At 46.1% G+C, this 23,162-nt stretch overlaps 1 protein-coding gene across 3 annotated transcripts in view; it reads left to right on the top strand.

Annotated features, from left to right (window-relative positions):
• The window catches only part of Ccdc91 (coiled-coil domain containing 91), a 180,608-nt gene extending 158,930 nt beyond the window's left edge, over positions 1-21,678 (top strand). For 2 of the 3 annotated variants that reach the window (XM_075982235.1, XM_075982236.1), the window contains one exon: positions 20,680-21,678. In XM_075982235.1, coding sequence (XP_075838350.1) covers positions 20,680-20,790 — 111 coding nt within the window. In that variant the 3' untranslated portion in view covers positions 20,791-21,678. Of the gene's footprint in view, positions 1-2,483; positions 2,534-20,679 lie in introns of those variants that run through there. The other variant, XM_075982237.1, reaches the window with a different exon arrangement.
• The last annotated feature ends 1,484 nt before the right edge of the window (positions 21,679-23,162 follow it).

Raw genomic sequence — 23,162 nt, 5'->3', positions numbered from 1 at the left:
GAGGAGAGGAGAGGAGAGGAGAGGAGAGGAGAGGAGAGGAGAGACTAAATTCCGGGCATTGAGCTAACTTTCACCAGCGCTCCCCACAGAACATCTAGAAATACAATAGCCTTCGTGATGATTAGTGTCACAGGCTTGGCTGCTAGGAACTGGGTGTGAGGTTGAGCATGTGACCCTAGTGGGTCAGCACCCTTCACCCTATGGCTTCATGTTTATGAAGACTCTCGCTGGCCTCTTTGCTATAAGGAGACCGGTGGGGTCTTGGCCAGGTTCTCCTCTTTGAGTGTAGCTCCTGAGATTGTCATCTTCTTATTTCCTGATTTTCAGTGGAAAGAAGAAAGACTTTCTGGCTAAAAGACACTTGGTAATGTCTTAATGTGCTTGCTCTATTGTGCTATTATTTTCTATTATGTGTATCTCCACAAACATTCCTTTCCTTTGAAAAAATAGCCAAAACTAATAATAACAGTTGTAACTAATATTGTTTTAGAAACATCTCGAGAATGTCCTCCTCTGAGGGATGTGGTGTTTCTCTTCTCCTTCAGAGACACAGCAGCATTCCTGCCTGTTGTTGGCTGCAGATTCTGGGTGCTCCCTCCTAAAGGAAGGCCAGCCCGTGAGAGAGAAGGGAGATTGCTCATTGCTTACCGCCATATTGTGTTTGAATGAAGTCCGTGGATGTGGGTGTACCCTAAGTCTGGCTTTGCCCCCAGCTAAAACTTGAGACTGTTGAATGTTGTTTCCTAGGCAGGGTTCTAACTGGATAGTCTCAGGGGGCCCCTGCAGTACTGATCACCTTTGGGGTGACGGTGCCCTGCACAGCTCTCTCTCTCTCTGGTTGTGGGTGTTTCTTATCGCTGCATCCCTGTCCTAGTGAGTTCTTGTTTTCTTCCCTCCTTGCCAATTGGTTCAGCTGTGATTCCATGAATCACATTGCTTTACACCCTGTAAACTCATTTTAATTTTTTTCTTTTTATTTATGCTGTGTCTTTGTGAGCTTATGTGCTCAGTGTGCCCATGGAGACCAGTGGAGGGTGTCAGATGCCCCTGGGAATGGAGTTGCAGATGGTGAGCCACTCTGTGTGAGTGTTGGGAGCTGTACCCAGGTCCTCTTTGAAAGCAATACCTGCCTATCAGCATTGAGCTATCTGTCCCGCCCCTAAAACTAACTTATTATAAATCTACATAACACCTAAGATGAAGTTGCTATGGTCCATTTGAAAACTGCATACACACACAAACATTTGTATTCTCACTGAAGTTTTGAGAATGACTGGGGGGGGGGAGATAAGCTGATTGTGAAGAGCCATCTGTTGAAGGATTCAGGTGTTCAGGTGTGGGTTTTAGAAGCAAAGCCCGAGGAGGTAGAATAGGTCTGGCCATCATTGCTGCCCTTCTGAGACTCACTCCCCCATAAATGCCCCTTGTGGGAATCACAAACTCTACTCCACAACTCATTCTGTGTCTCCCAGAGCTGAATTACTTTCTGACACCCTCAGCAACAGAAAGGACATTTGAATGTGTTACACCCTCAAATCAGCTGCCTCACACTGAAGTGTTAGAATCACACTACCAAAGACACAAAGGAACCCAATGTGAATCTTGCTGTGGACTTCCCCATGAAGAGACAAGTGTGTATTCCTCAGTGCTGATTGCTCCGCTTCCCACCTGCAGGCAGAAGGCTACAGTGTTGTGTCCTGGAGTCTGGTGCAGTATAGTGGGCCCTAGTGTGAAACACAGTAGTTTGGCAACCCTAAGAGAAAACGTTTCCATGTCTTCTGAGAGACAAGCCTGGGAGATGCGTGAAAAGTATTTGCCACACTAACCTTGCATGCTGGATGCTGAGCTTTGGTATAGGAAACTCATCTGAGACATTGTGTAGCTAAGTGTCCCATTGTTCACGCCCCTTCGTACCCCTGTTGACTAAGTCCGTCCCACCAGGTCCCCCAGCTGTTTAGTCTCAAGAAATCACACAGAGGTCTGCATTAGATATAAACTGATTGGCCCATTTGAGAAAATGCTGCTACCAAGAAGCCCTGCTTTACTCTATTCTTTTCTGTCTGGAATCCCTTCCCAAGCTCTCTAGGGCTTTATGTGGATGCAGTTTCCCACATTGGGTGCCATTTATTGCAAGGAGAGCCAGGCCACTTGTTCAAGCCCTGAAGTTAATAATTTGTTTCAGACTGCTGAAGGTTTGGGGCTGCACACTTGACTTGTTCTCTCTCCAGTGTCTCCTGGGTAACTGACCCTCCAGCCTTACAGACAGAGAACTAACCCGAGGTCCTTCTTACTCCTCTGAGTTTCTAGATTTTGTTCACACAGAAGCCGACGCCAGAGGGTGAACACCCACAAGGATTATCAGAAGGACAATGAGTGGTTAGCCAAATGGAAGGCTAGAAACCAAGGTTAAGGCCAAATTCCCGTGGGCAGTATCAGAATCTCCTCCATAGAACGGGCTAAAGGTAGCATTTCCTTTGCTGCAGCTGTGACATGAGAAATCACAAAAAAACCACCACACCCTGCAGGCGGATGCCTCACCCCACAGACAGATGCCTCTGTTGCCGTCTTAGAACAGGTGCCTGTGCAGAGACCTCAGTGCTGGCGTCTGGCTTAGAGTCCTGCTCACGTGACCAGTAAGTGGCGTCAGAGGCGAGCAGGCCAGATGACCGAGCTTGCTCAGTTTGATGTAGGGGAATTGGACTTCACGGGCTGGGGAGTTCCTCAAACACAGGAAGGGTGTCAGAAATCAGAGCATTACAAATTGCCACCACATACTTTGGGAATTTCTTCAGGTCACCATGGTTACTGCAGAAATATTTCTAGGTTTTTTTTTTCTCTCAGCTAATCCTAGAGCTGGATCTCTGAAGTCAAGCTGGGAGGTGGGGGTGGGCCCATTCTCATTCAAACAACTGTAGCAACTGCCCAGCATCCTAGCGAATGTTCACCTCTTGGCTCCATGGTGGCATTCTTTCTTTAAGTAACCTGGAATTTTCTGTAGCCGATGTCTACGTTGTGTCTCGCCCTCCAGAGGCTCCATGGTGTTTGGTAGATGAGGCTTTTGTTTCCGTGGACTGACAGAATGAGGAGCTGGGTGTTGTCATGTGTCTGAGTCTGCTGTTGCCCTGCATTGACAGCAGCCACACCGCTGGAATTTGGGGCTATCTTGTGTGTGGTGGTCACAGCAGTCTTCTTCATTGAGGGGTCACCGCAAAGTTCTGTGGGATAAAGAGCTTGGCCAGCTGCCTTCCCACAGAATGCGCTGGGGTAAATTCCAGCATGTTCCTTGGGCCCTCCGCACATCTCTGGTCTCTGTATTTACGGCTGCCAGTCAGGGCGTCTCTTCCTTTTTCTTCCTTTTCCATGTTCTTGCTGTATTAAACCTGTTACCTAGGCCGGGATACAGCTCAGTGGTAGAGTGTTTGCCCAGTGTGCCCAAGACCTAGAGGTCACCAGACTGCCGTAGCATGGAAAAGCATGACTAATAAAAGCCTAGAGACTGATAGTGGGGTTCAGCCTGAGGACCCGACAAACAAAGCAGCCAGACACTGGTTCTTAGCTCCGCTCAAGCCAAAAATGGTGATCCTGCCTTCAGGAATCTCAGAATTTCTGAGACTGAGAGCTGTCTCCTCTCATTGTATAATCCTCTGTAGGGCTGGGATTAAAGGCATGCACTGCTCGGTTTCTCTAGCAAACTGGTGTGGCTGCTGGGATTAAAGGTGTATGTCACCACTGCCTGGTCTGTAAGGCTGACCAGTGGGGCTGTTTTACTCTTATCCTCAGGCAAGCTTTGTCTTTTTAAAAACACAAATGAAATGCCGCTATAGCTTGGCCTCCACTTTCTCCAGCACCTGCTCTGCGTGTGAAACTGGACAGAGATGAGACGTCAGGGCCACACGAAGAGCCTAGACAAGGGCGGCTGAGGTAGGCTTGCTCACTGTCTGCTCTCCCCGGACCTCACTGGTTGGTTGATCTGAAGGTTAACGGCTCCAGCCACTGTGTTGACTCATCTTCAAACACAGAACCTTCCAGTTCATTTGTGTTTTCCAGATGTTGTCTCTTCATAGAGGTTTTCTTAGCTCTGTATTTGAAGTAAAATACTTTGGGATAGATCTTCCTTTCGGCCCATTGAAATCCCACCAATACTTGCCTGTTTCATGCCATTAATAGTCGGTACTAGAACATTTGAATCTCAGAACTTCAATGTCTCTCAGGGCTTCAGTGTAACAATATTGCTGACTTTTTTCTGTATCAGTTAGCTCACCCAGTTCTCTAGAGATTTAGTGTGACCATCACTGGACTCACTCTGTTTCTGTATCAGTTAGCTCACCCAGTTCTCTAGAGAGAGATTTAGTGTGACCATCACTGGACTCACCCGGTTTCTGTATCAGTTAGCTCACCCAGTTCTCTAGAGATTTAGTGTGACCATCACTGGACTCACCCTGTTTCTGTATCAGTTAGCTCACCCAGTTCTCTAGAGATTTAGTGTGACCATCACTGGACTCACCTTGTTTCCATCCTCAGCGTTCGTCCCTTTCCTGTGGCTCAGTTTTCCTTTTCATGGGTGTCATATGTTGAAAGTGAGAATATCTTGTCTGGGGTGGAGCTGAGCTGTGGGACCAACACGTGTTCTCCTTCTGTTCTTAGCTGGGGTTATTGGTTGCTTTAGAATCCTGTCTTTTAAAAAAGAAGTTTTATATATACCTTTTTCGTTATATACTTTCATAGGTAGTAAAGATTCCTTCCTGTTTGCTCTTACCAAAGTACAATATGACTTTCTTTATACCTTAGACTCCTACATCAGTAATCAAGAGGAAGGTGAAACTCGCATAAACATTTAGGAATCAAAAGGTCACTGGCCCAACAGTTTCTAGTGCTCAGTATCAGTACCAGCTATCCAGGGCAAGTAAGAGGAAGCCCCAGACACAAACACTGTAAGCTGACTGTGTAGAGTCTGCTGTATCATAACAAGTCCATACTCCAGGAAGTCAGTGGAAGTGTGGCGGGAAGAAGAATGGCTCACAGTGATGAAATCCGCAGGAGAGCACGGTCTCCATTAGCTGCCCTCTCCGGAGCAGTGCTTGCTCCATAGCAGCTGTGTCTTCTCTCTTTGCATGCCACATGCCACTGTCTGAGATCATGTTAGGGTCATTGTATTAGTTCATCATTCTGTGAACGGATACCATCAGTACTAAGTCACCTGAACCAGGTTGGTGTGGGAAGTCCTTCTGTCTATGTGTTGATTTTATTGGTTAATGAATAAAGAAATTGGCTTGGCCTATAGCAAGGTAGAACTTAGTCAGACAGGGAAAGCTAGGCTGAATGCTGGGAGAAAGAGGGCGGAGTAAGGGAGAAGCTATAGTCGGAGACAGACACACTGAAACTTGGCTGGTAGGCCACAACCTCGTCATGATGCACAGATTGATGGAGATGAGTTAAATTAAGATGTAAGAGTTAGCCAGTAAGAAGCTAGAGCTAATGGGCCAAGTAGTGATTTAAATAATATGGTGTCTGTGTGTTTACTTTGGGAGTCTTGGCAGCCGGAAAACAAAAAAGCGGCCTCCTCACAACAAGGTATGCTGGTCAGCAATGTCTGGCCAAGGTCTGCCTTACATGTACACCCAGAACTCAAAGCCAGGATATAGGTAGAGGCTCAGGTAGTAGCCACTAACTAAAGCTAAGCAAACAGACTACCCTCAGAAGTAATTAAATACATAAAGTTCTGAGTGTGTTCGTGTGTGGTTAATTAAAATGGAAAATAGACAAGTTTGCAAAATGAGAAAAGCACGTAGTTTATTAAAAGTGGTTGACACTGAACTTGCCCCAGGGAGGAATGAGCTAATAATGCTTTTATGTAAGAAACGGGGAGTCCTTATGTCTGCCCTTCTTCCCCTCACGCTCCCCACAGGGGGTAAAGGTGTATGCCTGTGTATGTGTGCACCTGTGTGTGTTCATACCTGTATTGTGTGCATGTATATGATGTCTTTGTGTGTGTGTGCGCACTGTGTGTGCATGTGTACGTGTTCTACCAAGGCGTGCTTATTCTTCTGTCAAGCTTGAAGTAAATGTCTTCTGAGTCTGCATGTTTTACATCTTGGTATAAAAAGCACCCGCTGAAAGAGGAACCTTGTGTATTCTTTCGTCGTGAATAAGGATATGATACTAATACAGGATTCCACACTGTCATTCTGGAAACCACAAAGTCCCCGCTAGATCAGCTCATTGCTCCTTTAAAAGCATGACCATTAGTACCGAAAGTCCTTCACAGCCTTGGTTTCCCGACTTCCCCTTAGATGCAGATTGGCTCGATTGTTAGAAGACAGTGACCTCCTGGAATCATCTGCCTCCCCATCAGCGGGAGGTGGAATACTTGCTAGGAAAGGGGGACACACATTACATAATCATTAAATATCTCTATATCCTCCACAAAACTAGTCCTACTTTGTTCTGCTTATTTATGATAATCATTTGCTTCTAAACACTTTATTCTGGACAGTTTTGCTTCAACCTTTATTTTTCTTTCTGCTTGCTTGTTTTTGAGAGTAGGTGTTATGTGTTAGCTCAGGCTGCCTCGAAACACATTTTATAACCCAAGCTGACCTCCAGACCGCAAAGAGCCCTCCTTAAGATCTCAGGTATGTTGTACCATGGCGGCTTGAACACTGGCCTTATATTCCTGGGAGCTCCTTATGCCCAGGTCTCCACAGAGATCAATCAGTGCTGATCATTGACACCTTGGGCCGCTGGAAGCTTTGGAGGAGGATTGGGTTCCTTTGTAGATTTCGCCCAGGCTGCTGTGATTGGGGCTGAAATGAGAAGCAAAGCAGTGGGTGGTTGTAAATGCAGCGATGTCAGCAGTATCACTTCTATTTAATTTAGTGCAGCATTAATTAAACAGTCAATGCTGAGACACAGCCGCTCAGAGTCCTGCTTCTTTGCTCTCAAGTGTTAGAAACTGGACCAACCAACTCTAGGAAACGGGATTTACTAAAAGACAGCCGACTTAATTGGCATCTGAGGAAACGGAGTGAGATGCCTCGGAAACTAGAGGCAGCAGCGTTGATGGTGACTTCCAAATGACAAGTGGGAATGGACTGAGCTAGCTGCTGCCATTTCTCTGGAGTCCTGATTGCAGTCGAGAGAAAGAAGGAATTCCCCAAATGAAGCTGGAGTTGCCAGTAGATAGCGAAATGAACCCTGGAAGTAGCAAGGCAATGGTGTTAACACAGCTGCTGTGCGTGTTTTCAAAACACTGTCCTACAGTCAGCTGGGTGACCTTCACTCTGTAGGGGAGAAACAAACATTTCAAAAATGGTAGGAATCTCACTAAAATATGACAGGACTAAGAAGGGAAGGGAGCGTTCCTAGCCCACTCCTGTGGCCCTGTGGTCTGTTGTCTTTATTAAGTCCAGGTGCAGAAGTGGTCGCTATGACGGTGGCTTGGTGACTCTTAAAGCCTAAAGTATTGTGTCTCTCCCTCCACAAACATTTGCCGTATGCGGATACACAAAATTACCCCTACCACAGGGACTCGAGCCTTTAAGCTGTGAACCATCAGGTGCTAAACCACAGTCCTGGAGAAACTAAACTCACATGATGTGGATCTACTTCTGACTAGGTGCATCTTCTTTATCTACCAGCACCCAGTACTGCTATCAGATTATAAATCCACCCACAAATTCATCCATTCATGAGGTCAAAGTTCTCAGGATATTCTAGCTTCCCCAGAGTGCTTCCTTCAGACACCACAACCGGCCCTCCCCACATGAATAATGCATCAGGACAAACTTCCCACATTGCAGCATTGCATCAGGACCAATGCATGCATTTGCTTTTTGAGGGACGCTTCATATCCAAGCCATAACAAGCACCTAGACATCTAGTTTTCTAGATGTTGACTCACACAGAGCCTAGACAAAGCAGCCTCAGCTGCGTCAGGCCACTGAGCCACAGAGAACTCTAGACCTCAAAGTCATGGAAAAGAATACACCGGAAACCCTGTTTCCTTAGAGATCTTCCATACGATCGACAGAAGCAAATAGGATATTTTGAGATGACACTGGAAAAACCAGGAGAGTGAGTGAGTGTTAGGAGGGAAGAGTGAGAGAGGCGTTCTAATGAACCGAGCCAGCCTCTAAGAAGAGATGTGAGCAGAGTGGCTAAGTCCAGAAGAGCACCCCAGACACAGGCATGCTGTGAGCAAGCCTTTGAGAGAGGGTAGGCAGATACAGAACAGCACAAAAAATTGGGCAGAAAAGTAAGAGCATCGAGTGGTATCAGAAAAAGGAAATGATGGAGGTTTGAATATTATAATGTGTCCAATCAAATGTTTTAAAAACTGAACAACTCTTAATTACTGTAGTGTCTAAGTTTTTGTTGAAGGCACTCACATATCATTTTAATCCCTAGGAAGAATGGGTAGATTTATGACCATAGCAGGTATTTTTTTAATTAAATGAACACATCCGTGTCCAGGATGTAAGATAGAATCATCCCCTGGTGTTTTATGGCTAAGATAGAGTATCAGACATGAAAGGGGGCTGGGGGGCACATGCAGAAGTTCACAAAGAGAGCACTGCAAATGCTATGTATCTTCAAAAAGAATATATTAGCCTGGTTTTCAGTTGATGATGGCAGGGTGTAGACAAGAACCGTAGAAGAGTAAAGGTTGCAGTCGTGTGGGAAGCACCATGGGCTGGAAGTCAAGGTTGCAGTCATGTGGGAAGCACCATGGGCTGGAAGTCAAGGTTGCAGTCATGTGGGAAGCACCATGGGCTGGAAGTCAAGGTTGCAGTCATGTGGGAAGCACCATGGGCTGGAAGTCAAGGTTGCAGTCGTGTGGGAAGCACCAGGGGCTGGAAGTCAAGGTTGCAGTCGTGTGGGAAGCACCAGGGGCTGGAAGTCAAGGTTGCAGTCGTGTGAGAAGCACCACGGACTGGAAGTCAAGGTTGCAGTCGTGTGAGAAAGACCACGGACTGGAAGTCAAGGTTGCAGTCGTGTGAGAAGCACCATGAGCTGGAAGTCCTATCCTTTGAAGAACTTCTCAGAACACATCCATCAGCAAATTTGTTCTTTCTACAGTTCTTCACTAACACCTGTGGTTATGGGTCCCCTGTGGCATGTGGTGATTGATTGATGGTGGTAGCTCCAGGCCTGTATTTCATCTGGTAATTATATCCACTCATCTCTTTAATAGTCAGAAGCCATGCTTCGTTAGTAACCAAGGCACGTGCCTGTGCTGTCCTCTCATTAGTCCACGATGTTCCCGTCCCATATTCCCATTGGCTCTGCTTTGCTACGATTTGTAGAATTGCGCCCAACTTTCTCCTTGTCAGGATCAAACTCTTCTGGTCAGAATTAGAAGCAGTTCTATCTGCAAAACGGTCTTAATTTTTACGGTAAATTTGTTTATTTTTCTATGTATGGCTTGGTCGCCTATAAAATACGTTCTTTGAATACTTCAGAACTCTATTTAGGGTTTGTCTATTATCAAGTAATTTTAGTAGTTGGTCATCCTTAAAATCTGTCATTTTTTAATAGTTTTAATATTTTATAAATGTATCTCTCAAATGCACTTATTTTATTAGCTGAGGTTATATCTTGAGGTGTGTGTTATTTAGAAGTTTATGTTCAGAATAATCTGGCATTATAATGACCCTAATATTCATTATGTTCCTTACTTCTTGCCTGTGAGGGGTGCTGAAATCTCAGAGATCTGAGACGCAGGTTTGAGAATGCTGCCTTTCAGGGGTATCATTATCATCCTCGTCATCATCATTATTAGCTGTGCTGAGATGCTTTCCTCAGCCTTTCCTGTAGTTTTACTGTTTGAACATGACAGCTGACATCCTTTGTAGTCTTTGTCATTTAGGAGTGTTAGGAGATATTTTTCTGATCAATTTGTTCATAAATATTTTCATATGCTTTAAGAATTATTGATTTTATGTGTACTGTGTATCTGAACATGCATATATATATATATATATATATATATATATATATATATATATATATATATATATATATATATTGTACTTACAGAGACCAAAATGGGGCATTAGATCCCTCCCCCTGGAACTGGAGTTGCAAGTGGTTGTAAGTCATCATGTGGGTGACGGGAAATAAATTCTAGTCTTCCGGAATGGCCGCACAAATTGGTGAACCATCTTTCCAAGGTCTTTCATATACTCATGTATTTGGGGAATGGAGTAGTCTTTTGCTGTATTATGCATTTATTTTCCAGAACTAAATGAGTTTCTTTAGAGAGGTCTCTTTTCAGTGGGACTGCAAAGGCCAGACTTTGCTGGTTCCCAGACAAGGACCCCGTTAGGTTTGGCTTTGATCTTTGAGACAATGTTTCACTTTGTAGCCAGGGCTGGCCTCAGACTCACACCAATGCCCCTGCTTCAGCCTCCCAAGTGCTGGGTTTGCAAGTGTGCCACCCGGCAATCTCAGATGGGGCCTTTCCAACACTTCCGTCTCCGTCTGTAGAACAGGAAGGTGGAACAAAAGACACAGTCTGGTCACTGCTTCCGTTCCCTTTCACCTTCCACTGAAAATAGCTCCTGCAGCTGGGCGCTGAGTCCACTCGGCCTTTGTGAAGGGCTCTACAACAGCTGTGGCGGGGCCCTGGCATTTTCATCAAGGAAGCCCTTGGAAATGATCGTGAGACCGTGATACGGAGTCAGTCTCGAAAAGCACAGAAAGGCCAGCCAACTGCCTGTGGCTTCTGGGACGCAGCCCATCTCTGACTCGGCACTAGTGACCTCATTTCCTCTAAACGGGATAGATGCAGAGACTATTCCTAACACTCTGGGGATCCACACCCTTCCCCTGAGCAAACCCCAAATGCATCTCAGCTTTAGGTCAGGACTCCCGGGAGAGTGAGCACCATATCGGTGCCTTTTAGGCTAAACTCTGGATTGCTGAACCTTGGTCACTGCCCCTTTACTCCTTCATTTGAAGGAAGTACAGCAAGTGCTCTCTTGGGTGAGCAGTGAGGCATAACGGTGGTCTTCCTCCCCAGACATTATCCCTGCTTTACCCCATTTCTTTTATACCTAACCCAACTGGGCAAGGCTAGACACTTGCTTTATTTTCCTCTAAACCCCTTCTACGACCCAAGGACTATGTATGTATTTGTAAAGTTAGATTCTTAAACATGCCCTCTGCAATAACCTTCTGTACTGTCCCCTAAGAAATACATAGCCATGAAGTGGGAACCTCTTAGAACCTCTTGTACTAGCTCTTCCTAAAGAAGCAGATGGGATCCCCAGCCGCCCAGAGACCCTAAGGCTAGACTGGCAGCTTGCCATGTTTATGTTGGGCAGATTTTAATTGTGTATGGCTCTGTTCTGCATATTGGCCTTTGTCTTTGATTCAGAAGAACCCTGGAATGTACCGCCAAAGCCATCTTTAGTCTGCATCCAGGCAGAGTGGCACTGATAGAGTAAAGGAGCAGACTTTGAGGGAAGTCCCATCGTGGCGATTCTGTCTGGCAGTAGTCTCTACGTAACTCGCCACATGCCCTTCAGATGAACTACTGTAGCACAAATTCTAATTGGCATTACTAATAAAAACCCAGAGTCAGATATAGGGGTTAATGTTGAAGATCAGAGAAGCAGAGCAGCCAGTCACCAGTTCCTTTACTTCTACCAATGCTCAGAGCGAAGGGGAGACCCTGGCCTCAGACTGTATCTCCAGACTCCATCGTCTCCACCAAACTTCAGACTGCCTGAGTTCCCGTCTCCGTCCACTTTACACTCCTCTCTCTGCCCAGTCATGTCACTCCTGTCTCTAACTCCCTAGTGCTGGAATTAAAGGCACTTTTATCCATCCAGGTGCTGGGATCACCTTTGTGTGAGTTCTGTTCCTCTTTCAGACAGATTCAATCTTGTGTAGCCCAGGTTGGCCTTGAACTACCAGAGACCCCTCTGCCTTTCTCCTGAGTTCTGAATTAAAGGGGTGCGCCACCACTCCCTGGCCTCTAGTAACTTAACTGTGCACTCTGCTCTTCAGACAAGCTTTACTTGTTAAAACACACACAGAATATCACTACAGCTCACCCCTTCCATTCCGCGCGTGATGTCATGTGTTTACAATAAGAGGAAGAAGAGTTTCTCTCTGCTCTCACCTGAATTTAATTGGGTCCTTCCAGAGTGACTTGTACACACAGGCAGTGGTGACCCCAGGCGAGGGCCTAGCCTCTCCTTTCCCAGAGGCAGTATGCACTTTACTTCTCAGAAGGCATATCCTACCCCTTATTAATTTTATCTCCTGGTACCAGTGTACTAGAGTGTTGGGAGAGCTTGACTGCATGCAAAGGCTTAAGCAGTTTTGCCAGCTTTTTATAAAAGACAAGTGGGGAGGTCTGATCACCCGAGAATACGGTAAGGGGGGAGGGGCTGGTTTTGTTTGTTTTGTGTTCTTTATAGCTTGTTTGCAGTGTATAAAAATCAAACTAGTAAGTCAGAGCTAATTAGTTGACAAAGGAAATGACTGCAATAGTAAAAGCCACGTATAAGAGTGTCTATGCCAGGCTCAGCACAGAGCCATAAATTCTAACTCCAAACTGCCAGTTCTGCTTTGTAATGTCCAGTCGGCATCAGAAGACAGAGCAGCATCATTGCTTCCCTGGTCTCTCGAGCTCAGGCTCTCCTAAAGCTCCCTGTGTAGTCCAGGCTGTCCTTGGTGACCTTCATCCCTCAGCCCCTCTCTTCCTAACACGACTCCCAGCTCCCTTCACAGGCTCTTGAGTTATCAGAGTTACATTCTAATGATTGCTTGTTCAACCCCCAAATTAAATTGTCCAGCTCAGCAAAAGCTCCATTACCCACTTAACATGTTGAGCCTGTTCCCACATCCTTGTTCATGATCTAAAACCTGAGCTCTCAAGGCTGGTGAAATGGCCCAGATTCTGTGAGCATCTGCCACTCAGCCAAAAAGACAGTTCACATTTCAGCATCCACGTCACGTGGCTCATGGATGCTTTAACTCCGGCTTCAAGGGACCAGCATGTAAGGAGTGCAACATGCTTTTTAGGACAATGGACAGTACTGTGTGTGTGTGTGTGTGTGTGTGTGTGTGTGTGTGTGTGTGTGTGTGTGTAAGACTCATCTGTGTACACTCTAACAGACCCATGAATAAAATCTTTTAAAAAAATTGAAAACTAAACTTTCACTTGTGGGAAGTGAGCTCCTTTGTCGTGTAACATTTAAGTTTCCCATAGCACAGACTGAAAGCAGCAGTGAGCACAGAATCTGGAAACCTACCGTCCAGAGGAACACAGAAGCCAAGCCAGGTCTAGGTACTCTCTCTGGTCCAGGGTCGTTGGGACTTGGTGCCCTTTCTGTGTGGAATTCTGTGTGCTCATTCTGATCATGGCACCACACTGTATCGTTCTTGCTACAGAGTGCCAGTGCAGCCTGCAGTTTTTGAAGGTGGGGTAAGGAAAAACGCAAGACCAGAAATGGGGAAGATGCCCCGGAAGGCCCTTTCTTGAGCTCCAGTGGCTTTTCCTTCCCTTGGTCTTGACACAAGTTACCAGGGAAGAGGAGCCTCAGTTGAGAAAACGCCTCCATTAGATTTTCTGTAGGCAAGTCTGGGGGGGGCGGGGGGCGGGTTTCATTGGTGATTGATGTGGGAAGGCCCAGATCGCTGTTGGGGACGCTGCCCCTGGGTGAGTGGGCCTGGATTGTATAAGAAAGCAGGCTGGGCAATGAACCAGGAGGAGCAAGCCGAAAAGCAGCGCTCCTCCATGGCCCCTGCCTGAGTTCCTTTCCTGACCTCCCTCCATGAGGGCCTACAACTGTAAGCAAAAAAAAAAACCTTTTTCTCCACAGGTTGCTTTTGGCCATGGTGTTTATCATACAAACTAAGACATAGAGTGACCCCAAGGATGTGTGTGTTTTTCCTGGAATTTCCCTTAAAGCCTGTTGATGAAGAAGATGAGGCCTTCTGCCAAGACTTAGCAAGTTTCACCATAAGCCCTGTTTTTATTTCTACTTTTTCAGTATCATCCACGTTTAGCTTGGAGTGAGAGCGAGCCTCCTTTACTTGCGCTGGATGGATGGAGGGGTTATTGTTCCCTCCATTTACAGGGCCAGCTGGGAGGCAGCAGTGATCCCGAAAGGGACCACCAAGAAGGCGCTCACCTCTTCCTTCCTTCCCTTGGCAGCAGAAGTCTGTCTAAGATGTACCAGGGCAGAAATCTGTCTAAGATGTACCAGGGCAGAAGTCTGTCTAAAATGTACCAGGTGGCTGGTCTAGTTGACAGTGATCAGATTTCCATGGTCGGGTACACACTATAAAATCCCTGAAGATGAAGAATATTTCAGAGGGGAAATCTCTTCACAGTAACCTTTCCTTCAAGTCAGCGGTGCTTTATGGGTGCAGTTTTGGGCACTAAGTAAGTAGAATTCCCTAACCAAGTATGCACCGAGCACGTGTTGGTCCAAGGCTGCCCAGCCTCATTACTGGTACTGGAAATGCAGGAATGAGTGGCAGAGGTCACCCAGGCTTCAGGTGGCTGTGCACTGCAAGGCTCGCTTGGTACCACACAGTACATGTTGAATCAAAAACCTTTGTTTTGTTAGAAGCTGGGGCAGGAGGGAGTCTCATACTGTTTTTCTGTATAGCCACTGACATTTCCAGATTTTTTTTAAAGGAAATGTTTCTTTTCATGGTGTATTTAATAAGCTGAATTTTCTTTAAATGCTTCTAGTGTGTTTTCAGGGACCCTTTTGTGTGTTAATTTCTGAAACATACTGAGTACTCTGTGGAAGGAAGATGATTGCATTGTTTAGTAGCTGTATTTGCCAGGGTTTTGGCTCCTTGGCAGGCTTTTGCACTTGGGTAATGCAACGTAAAGAACCCCTGTGCATTTATAACAAAATAGACCCTGTGCCAAGGCCCCCAGCCATGACTTATCCCTTATCTGAGAAGGCTGTACCGTGCTGAGGTTGTAGGCTGGGCTTGGGTGTCACACACACCTGGTGCTAGTCTCAGCTCTTCTACTAGGGGCAAGTCATAACTTCTCTAAAACTCAATTGTCCTGTTCATACAGTTGCCAGGAGAATACAGACATGGCTTAGGGGTAGGCTCGTGAGACAGAACACCCTGGGAAGCTCTGTCCAGATCCTCAGACACTCAGAAAAGCCATACCTAGCTACTCAGACAATCCTGAGACTCAGTGTCCAGCTCCTTGGGTCCTCAAGGGACCACATCCTCACCCACTCCAAGTGGTGGTATCCAGATCATTGAGCCAGAGACACTGGGAAGCAGTAGTCAGCTTTCCTCTCTATAAGTTTTAAATCCATGGCCTTACTTTTTGATTGTGTTGGAATTGCCATTGGCAGAGCGAGAGCTGTTGGAACCAGACCTCTCGTCAGGAGCCATGTTCTTGACACTGGGCGTACTACCTGCCAAGACCATGTCTACTGTGGGCCTCTCTGTCCTGGCCAAGCATACTGCCGAGCCCATGAAGTTGAACAAGATTATGTGCTGATGTGTGTGTAGACTCTAGAGTGGAGAAGTGAGTGCTTTCTTTCCCCGCGGGCTCTGGTGGTTTGGGATAGAAGGGCCAACTGCTCAGATGTGAGGAACTCAGTTTAGATGGTTCGAGAACAGAGACGCTGAGAACAGAGAAGCTTTTACCCCGAGACATCTTAAAACGAAACAACAGGCCCTCAGTTGTGGCCAGCGCAGTTTAGACTCTCTCTGCCCGCTTACCCACTTGTCATTTGCTCCCAGCGAACATCTGTAGCCCATCTGGAACACGGCTTCTTTCTGTGCTGTCAATCCTCAGATGTGGACTGTGAGTGTCCTGGTGAAGGGGCCAGACCCACACCCTCCGAAGTTCAAGATGAAGGCCGCCGGCACTGACTCGGGTCAAACCGCTGCTCAGACTGTTGAATCTTTCAGTCTGATTTATTCTAAGCATGTATTTTATGCGACACTAATTTCCCTGGTTGACTCAAAGTCCCTATCAACACGGTTTACAGTAAGGCCACAGATACGTTCCCACAGAGGGCTCTGTGTCTGACCTTTAGCTTTGCATACAATGTGGACTCTCACGTCACACTTACTTACCTAAAAATAGAGAACAATCTTTTCAATAGAGAAACGACTCAGAGCAGGCGTGGCCATTGTGATGTAGTACCAGGGAGCCCCCGTTAAAGCAGCTAGACGTACTGTAGACAAAGTTGATTGTTTTTCAACTCCGGTGAAGAGTAACAAGAGAAAAGAAAGGTGGCTGTCTTCATCCCAAAATGTCAGAGCTTCACACTGCAGACCACACAGAGGGAGATCCATGTCTTCATGTTTATCAGCCCTTTGTGGATGGCTAAGGAAAAGTCCAGGATCTTAGAGCTGTGCATGGGTATGTGTGTGGTGTGTGTGTGTATGTTAGCTAGCATCTGGCCTTAAGTCAAAATAGGGTATTGTATTGTCATCCAGAGCTTTTCAGTGTCTCTCTGGCCTTGGAGCCTCTGAAGAACCTATCTCATCAAAAACAAAGACAGACGACTCTCCTTGATGTACAACAGCCAAACCCAAATGTATTTAAATGTCCTTTTAAGAAGCGGGTGTTTTTTTTAAGTGCGGAGTACTATTGAGAATGCAAACCTGGACTCTTAACCAATTAGCTTCAGTTTTCCAGGCTGTGATGGGGAAGGTCAGACCCAGTGGTTAAATTCCAGGCTGTGATGGGGAAGGTCAGACCCAGCGGTTAAATTCCAGGCTGTGATGGGGAAGGTCAGACCCAGCGGTTAAATTCCTTCACTGTGCGATCCCAGGAACAGTCAACCACTGTTCTCCGTGGACTTGCAGTTTGTGTGATTGTCTGTTTAGGGTCTAGAAGAATGGTCTCAGAAGGAATAAGATCATTCCTAGGCTATTTTTTCAAAATTTGTTTTATGCAGACATGGAATGTAAAGTTTTAAAAGTCAGGGAAATAAAATAATGAAAACTAATAAATGAATAAGTAAATAGGGAAACATTACCTGATCTATAGGCATTCAGTGGCATCTTCTCCTGCTTAGTTTTTAGTCAACTTGGTGCAAGCTAGAGGCATTTGGGAAAGGGAACTCAGGGTTGAGAAAATGCCCGCATCAGATTGGCCTATGGGCAAGCCTTTGGGGCATTTTCTTACTGATTGTGGGAAGGGGCCCAGCCCACTGGGTGCAGTGTCCTGGGCAGGTGATCCTGGATGGCATGAGAACAAGGGTTGAGCAAACCGTGAGGAACAGGGAGCAAGGTTCCTCCATGTCTCTGCTTCAGCTCCTGCATCCAGGTTTCTGACTTGAGTTCCTGCCCTGACTTTCCTGATGACGGGCTGTGACCTGAAAGAGTAAAGTGAAATCAATCCTTTCTTCCCCAAGGTGATTTTGGTCATGGTGTTTTATGGCAGCAATAGAAAATCTAAGACACTTCTCAGTGTTCATTATACTCAAAGACTAAGTAATAATATTTAAAAGGAACATTTTATAAACATTTAGGAATAAGTCTAACCAAGAAAGTGAAAAGCCTCTACAATGAAAATTTTCAGACCTTGAAAACAGAATTTGAAGAAGATACTAGACCATTGAAACACCTTCCATGCTCCTGGGATGGAAGAATTAATATTATAAAATAGTACATTACCAAAAGTAATGTATGTATTCAGTAAATTCCCTCTCAAAATCCAATAGCATTATTTACAAAACTAGGAAAAAAGTCTTAAAATTTATATAGAAGCACAAAAAATCATGAATAGCAAGAGAAGTACCGAGCAGAAAGAATACTGCCGGGTAGACCACAGGACATGTCTTCAAGCCATGCTACAGAGACGTAGTGATGACACACGGCTTGACACACAGAGTAGGGGACACAGGATCAGCAAATAAAGCACACAGCTGTGCCTACCTTCACACATCAGAACATGTGGGATGGGCTGAGGTGGGGTAGCTTATTTAACAAGCGGTGTTGACAAAGATGGACATCCAGTTGTAGATGAAGATGGATACATATCGCTCATTGCACACAACAATCATTTCAAGTTAGATCAGAGACCTTATTTCAATCCTGAAATGCTGAATCAGCCATAAGAAAGCATAGGAAGAATACTTGAAGTCAGAAATAGCCCAAGAATTGACAGGTATGGGAACATAGACTTACAAGCTCCCACAGAAAACTATCAGAAGTGAGAACAAATGCCCTCCAGAGTAGGAGAAAACGCTTCCCAGTCATGCTGCGCGTAGGTGTGGTGTCTGGAATATAGAAATAGCTGCAAAACACCAAAACAAGGAAACAGAGAAGCCGGCCGATTGATAATGGACTGGCGAAATGGGCAGAGCTCTCCAAAGAAAGAACACAAACGACCAGCAAGTATTTAAGTGCTCAGCATCCTAACCCATCAGAGAGATGCAAGTTAGAACTACTTTGCTCTTTTCTCTCCTAGTCGGAAGGTCCATCTCGTGGTTGGTGGAGGTTTCACAGAAACTCCTGACCACATGGCCTGGCTACATCCCACCTGGACGCCCATCCTAAGGCCTCTGTCCCCCACGAGATGTTTGCACGCCCCTGTTTATCCCCGCTTTGTTCACGGCAGCCAGAAAGTAGGGTCAACCTAGATGTCTGTTGACAGATGGATAATGAAAAAAACATGCACATCCACAATGGGATTTTATTTAGCCATAAAGAAAAGTGAAATCTGCAGGATACATGGATTGGCCTGGAAATTATTATATGAAGCACAGTAACACAGACTGAGAAAGGAAAGTACCACTTGTTCTCTGACATGCACTCCTCCTAACAGTTAATGTTCAAATGTGGGAGTCTTTGGGACCGTGGGGTAGGCAGTGAAACCACACCAGGACCACAGACTGGGGAGAAAGATGCTGGTAATGAAACATACGTGACGTGGACATGGGGGTAGCCAAGGGTGAAAGGTCACAGGAGGATCAACACAGTGGGGACTTTGCCGCTGTTGAAAGAACAGAATGCTAGGGACTGGTGACCTGGTATACTCACTCTGGGAAGCAGTTTGGTCATACCTGCTACTTCCTGAGTGACCAGCTTGTGTGCCGTAGGAATTCCACATACAGACTCTGTCCAGAATGGTCCGAACATCTCATCTGAATGGCATACGCTTGGATTTTAAATTTCCTTATTGCTCCAAATACAACTAAACAGCGTGTGTGTACGTGTGAGTGTGTGTGTGTGTGTGCACGTGCACATGCCCTGCTTATACTAAAATGTCTTTCTAGCATCCCCACTTGTGGATGAAGCTGGACCTCCTGTCTTGAAATTTAGGATACATCAGCCGTTTCCCTATAGATGCCTCGGCCCTTACTGGGCTCATGCACAGATCATCGTCCTCAGAAATCTCGACAAATGTCCAACATTTCCAGACTTATTTCCAGAAGCCGAGGATACAGTCGTTTGCAAGGCAGACCGTGTCTCTGCTCAGCTGGGACTAAACTTAATGGTTCTCTTACTTACAATCCTATGAGTGGGAGGAGTGTTTGTTTTCACAACTATCCAGAAGCATCGTACGACAAAGGAGGAGGAAAAATGTTGAGAGGGAAAGATGGGCCAGAACTCTGCTGTTGATTTGTGAAAACCTCAGAATCCCAGGATTGAAGGGAGTCTCCTCCAGCCCAGTCCTCCTATACAACTGTTTTGCTAAATTCCATTCTTTGTCAGTTGATTCTTGGATCCTTTGAAAACTTTGTCTTCTAGTTTTTAGTCACCCTGAATTTCAGTAGATTATTAAATGCAGTTCAGTAGAGACTCTCACTTGGATTTAGGGGTGCCTATAGGGAGAATATGGCAGGTTTATATTTAAAATAGAGCTCCACAGCACTCTCCCGAAGGCTCCCGTTGTGTAAAGTGCGGGCATCAGCTTCTCACTGTTAGCGTATCTCTTTCTGCTCCATTTGCAGCGTTATCGACATCATCCAGAAAGTCATCATACCCATAACTGTCTTTGCTGAACCTGGTTTTTTACTACTGCATTAGTTTATGTTGATCTACTAAAATAACCCTAACTTAAATATTGATTTTATGCTTACTTATGTGTGTGTTTGTGTCTGTGTGGCATGAGCATGTGCATGTGGGTACTCTGAGTCCAGGGAGGGCATCAGGTCTCCAGGAGCTGGGGTTACAGGCAGTTGTGAGCCTCTCTGTGTGGGTCCTGGGGACCAAACTCTTGGCCTCTGCAAGAGCAATGCCTGCTCTTGACCCTGACTGGTGAGTTTTCTCTCCAACCCCTCCAGGCCTCTCCGACCCGTGACGCTTGACTAAATTCAGGGTGTCACCTCATTCATCTTCCCTCCTGACTTCAAGCGTGGTGTGACTGATTTTCTTTCTGTCCTTTGCATCTGTGATTTTGATAGGATCTTTACGGTGTTTGATCTATTTTTTTAAAAACAGCTTGTTTGTACTCACATTTTATAAAATCATCCTGAGAGTCTGCACACAACTTCTGCAGTAACTGCAGGCTGCAGTCAGCTGTGAGAGTCTGAGGTCACTCTCAGCTCACAGGCCAGCAACCGTGACTGCACAGGCAGACGACGGGAGTCCCACTGGGCTTCGAAACCTCTCACACAGAAAGCCACCCCTGGAGGGTCTCGCTGGCATTGGATTAACTTTCCCCCAACTGAAGTTTCTTTCTCTCTCTCCTCTTTGTAAACCCATCAACAGCTCGATCAGGTCACCCGCCAGCGCAGTCTGTCCAGCCTGGAGCTCTTCCTGTCCTGTGCCCAGAAGCAGCTGAATGCACTCATAGCTACAGAGCCTGTTGACGTGGAGTAAAGACGCTGGCCACCGTCCCTGTCATCACACCTGCCTCCTGTGACGCTGTTCCTCGCCTGCACCCAGAAGCAGCGGCGTGCTCTAGTGGCCGTGGAGCCTGTTGGCATTGAATAAAAGGAACGTGACAGGTTGCCTTCCCTGGCCGTTGTGTCCATCACTGGACTGCTAATAGATGCTGTCACTTAGAAAGAGGCTTTTGTTTTCTGTTTAAGCAGTTGATTTCCAGGTCAAGGGCGAGCCAGAGCAGTATCTAGAACCATCTATTCTTATTCTCTGTTATTTTATTACAAGTAGCAGTGGAAGAATATGTATGACCTAAAGTCATGGGAAAGTGTGGCATGCTATGCAGAGTTCACAGAGGGAACAGTACAGCTTCAGGTGGCCTGGTGACAGTTCTGGTGATCTGTGTAACCACACATCTACTTGTTTCTGAGCAGCGGAGTGGGTGGAAACACTGACATGGTCATTGTTGTAACAAACCTGACCACATCTCTAGAGGTGAATCTGTGGGTTTTCATTGATTTATCATATCAAAAATAAACAGCACTAGCTGGCCAGGCTTGGAGTAGCTGCCCCAGTTAAACGTGGGGTACAGTGGCACAGGCTCGCTTCCTGCCCTTCCTCAGAGGCTCTGAGAATCATGTGTCATAATCTATTCTCTCGAAAGAACGTAACTTGGACTGCTAGACATCTATGGGAATTTAATCAAAGTCAGACATAAGGGGTCATCAGGGTGTTCTTAATCCATGAGCAGTGCGCTCCAATATTAATCGTGAGCAGTTTGTGCACTGGGACTGACAGCAGGGACCTGTGCAGATGTGTCCGCGCTCAGCGGCTCTGGGCTTCTCTGGGATTCCTCAAGTGTAATAAAAGAAGCTCCCAAAACTCTCTTTGTTGTCCTGTTTTCTCTTTCTCATTAGTCTTCCTCCCTCGAGTCAGGGTTTTGCTGTGAGTCCTGCTTTAAAAATCAGAGCCATCCTCCTGCCTCTGTTTGCTGAGTGTTGGGGAAAGCATGGCCCCACTATGTAAGCTGCAATCTAGCAATTCATTACAAGTGTTTATTTTTCAAACTTCTGCACCATGAATGTGTTTTGTGAAAACTCCCCCTTAAATAGTGACAGTATTTTCCAAGAATTTTATGACTCCTCAATTATCATAGAAACTTAAAGTTCAGAGTAAGCAAGCCGTGGGCCTGACTTGCTACAGGTGAACGAGGAAGAGGAGCTTTGAGACTACAAAGAAGCCAGTAAGTCTGGGGCCAGCATTTAAGGTTGCTTGACTCTTTGCCACCATAGATCGCTCAGGTGGGCCAGCAAGCCCTAGGTTAACGTGGGGTGTCGGTCACTGCCACTAAGGTTCAGAGAGGGCAGCAGTATCAGGCATGGGTCTAGGTGTGTTGTCTGCTCCTCCCCGACCACCACAGGATAGGCTCTCCTCTTCCTTCTTGGGTGTCCAGCTTCATTTTCTATACAGAGTAATTGCTCTCTGGAATAACGTGGAATCAGATCTGTCAGCCCACGAGTGCTCAGGACACCCGCCAGGTCCCGTGCGATTCCACTTGGATTGCTGTGGTCCCTTTTCCACGGGGATGTCCCTAAAGATGGCTGGCACTCCACTTGTGACATCCGGTGTGTGTACAGATTCTTGACACTGGATTAACTCATAGTGTTCAGTGACATTTCAGTTGTATTTCCAATTAAATGCATTGTGGTTTTGGCTCTGTTTATTTAAAGAGCCTGGACCACCTCTGGTTGCATGCACCAGGAGAACTAGATGATCAAACACTTCTTACAGCAAAGGCGCAAATCCAGCCTTGAGATGTGAGCCCCACGTAGTCTCAGTTCCTCAGCTGGTCTCCTAGCCCCTTCACACCTTTGAGTTCAGGTGAATGAAGGAGTGAATGGTTGGAGCCGATCAGCGAGGCCTTTTTGACAGGCGAAATTGTTTAAGTTACAGGTGTGACTCTACTGCACTTCAGTGGAAAAGGACCCCTAACCCCTGGAGCACGAGTCCTAATTGGTCTTAATAATAAAAACCCAGAGTCAGGTATAGGGGGTGAAAGCTGAGAGATCAAGAAGGGGAGCAGCCAGCAACTACAGAATTCTTACCTCTACAAATGCTCAGATTGAAGGGGCGGTCCTGTCTCTACTAATCCTCAGACTGAATGCTGTCTATGAAACCTCAGACAGAATCCTTGGACTGCTTTATATTCCTCTCCCCTACCCCCAGCATATCCCTTCCATCTCCACCTCCCTAGTGTTAGAATTAAAGACACGTGACTTCCCAGGACTGAGATTAAAGGTGTGAGCCACCATTGCCTGGCTCTGTTTCTCTTTGAGACTAAATCAACCTTTTGTATAGCCCAAGGTGTC

The sequence above is a fragment of the Microtus pennsylvanicus genome, chromosome 8 (assembly GCF_037038515.1).
Source record: "Microtus pennsylvanicus isolate mMicPen1 chromosome 8, mMicPen1.hap1, whole genome shotgun sequence".
Lineage (NCBI taxonomy): Eukaryota > Metazoa > Chordata > Mammalia > Rodentia > Cricetidae > Microtus > Microtus pennsylvanicus.
This window is presented reverse-complemented; position numbering and strand designations above follow the sequence as displayed.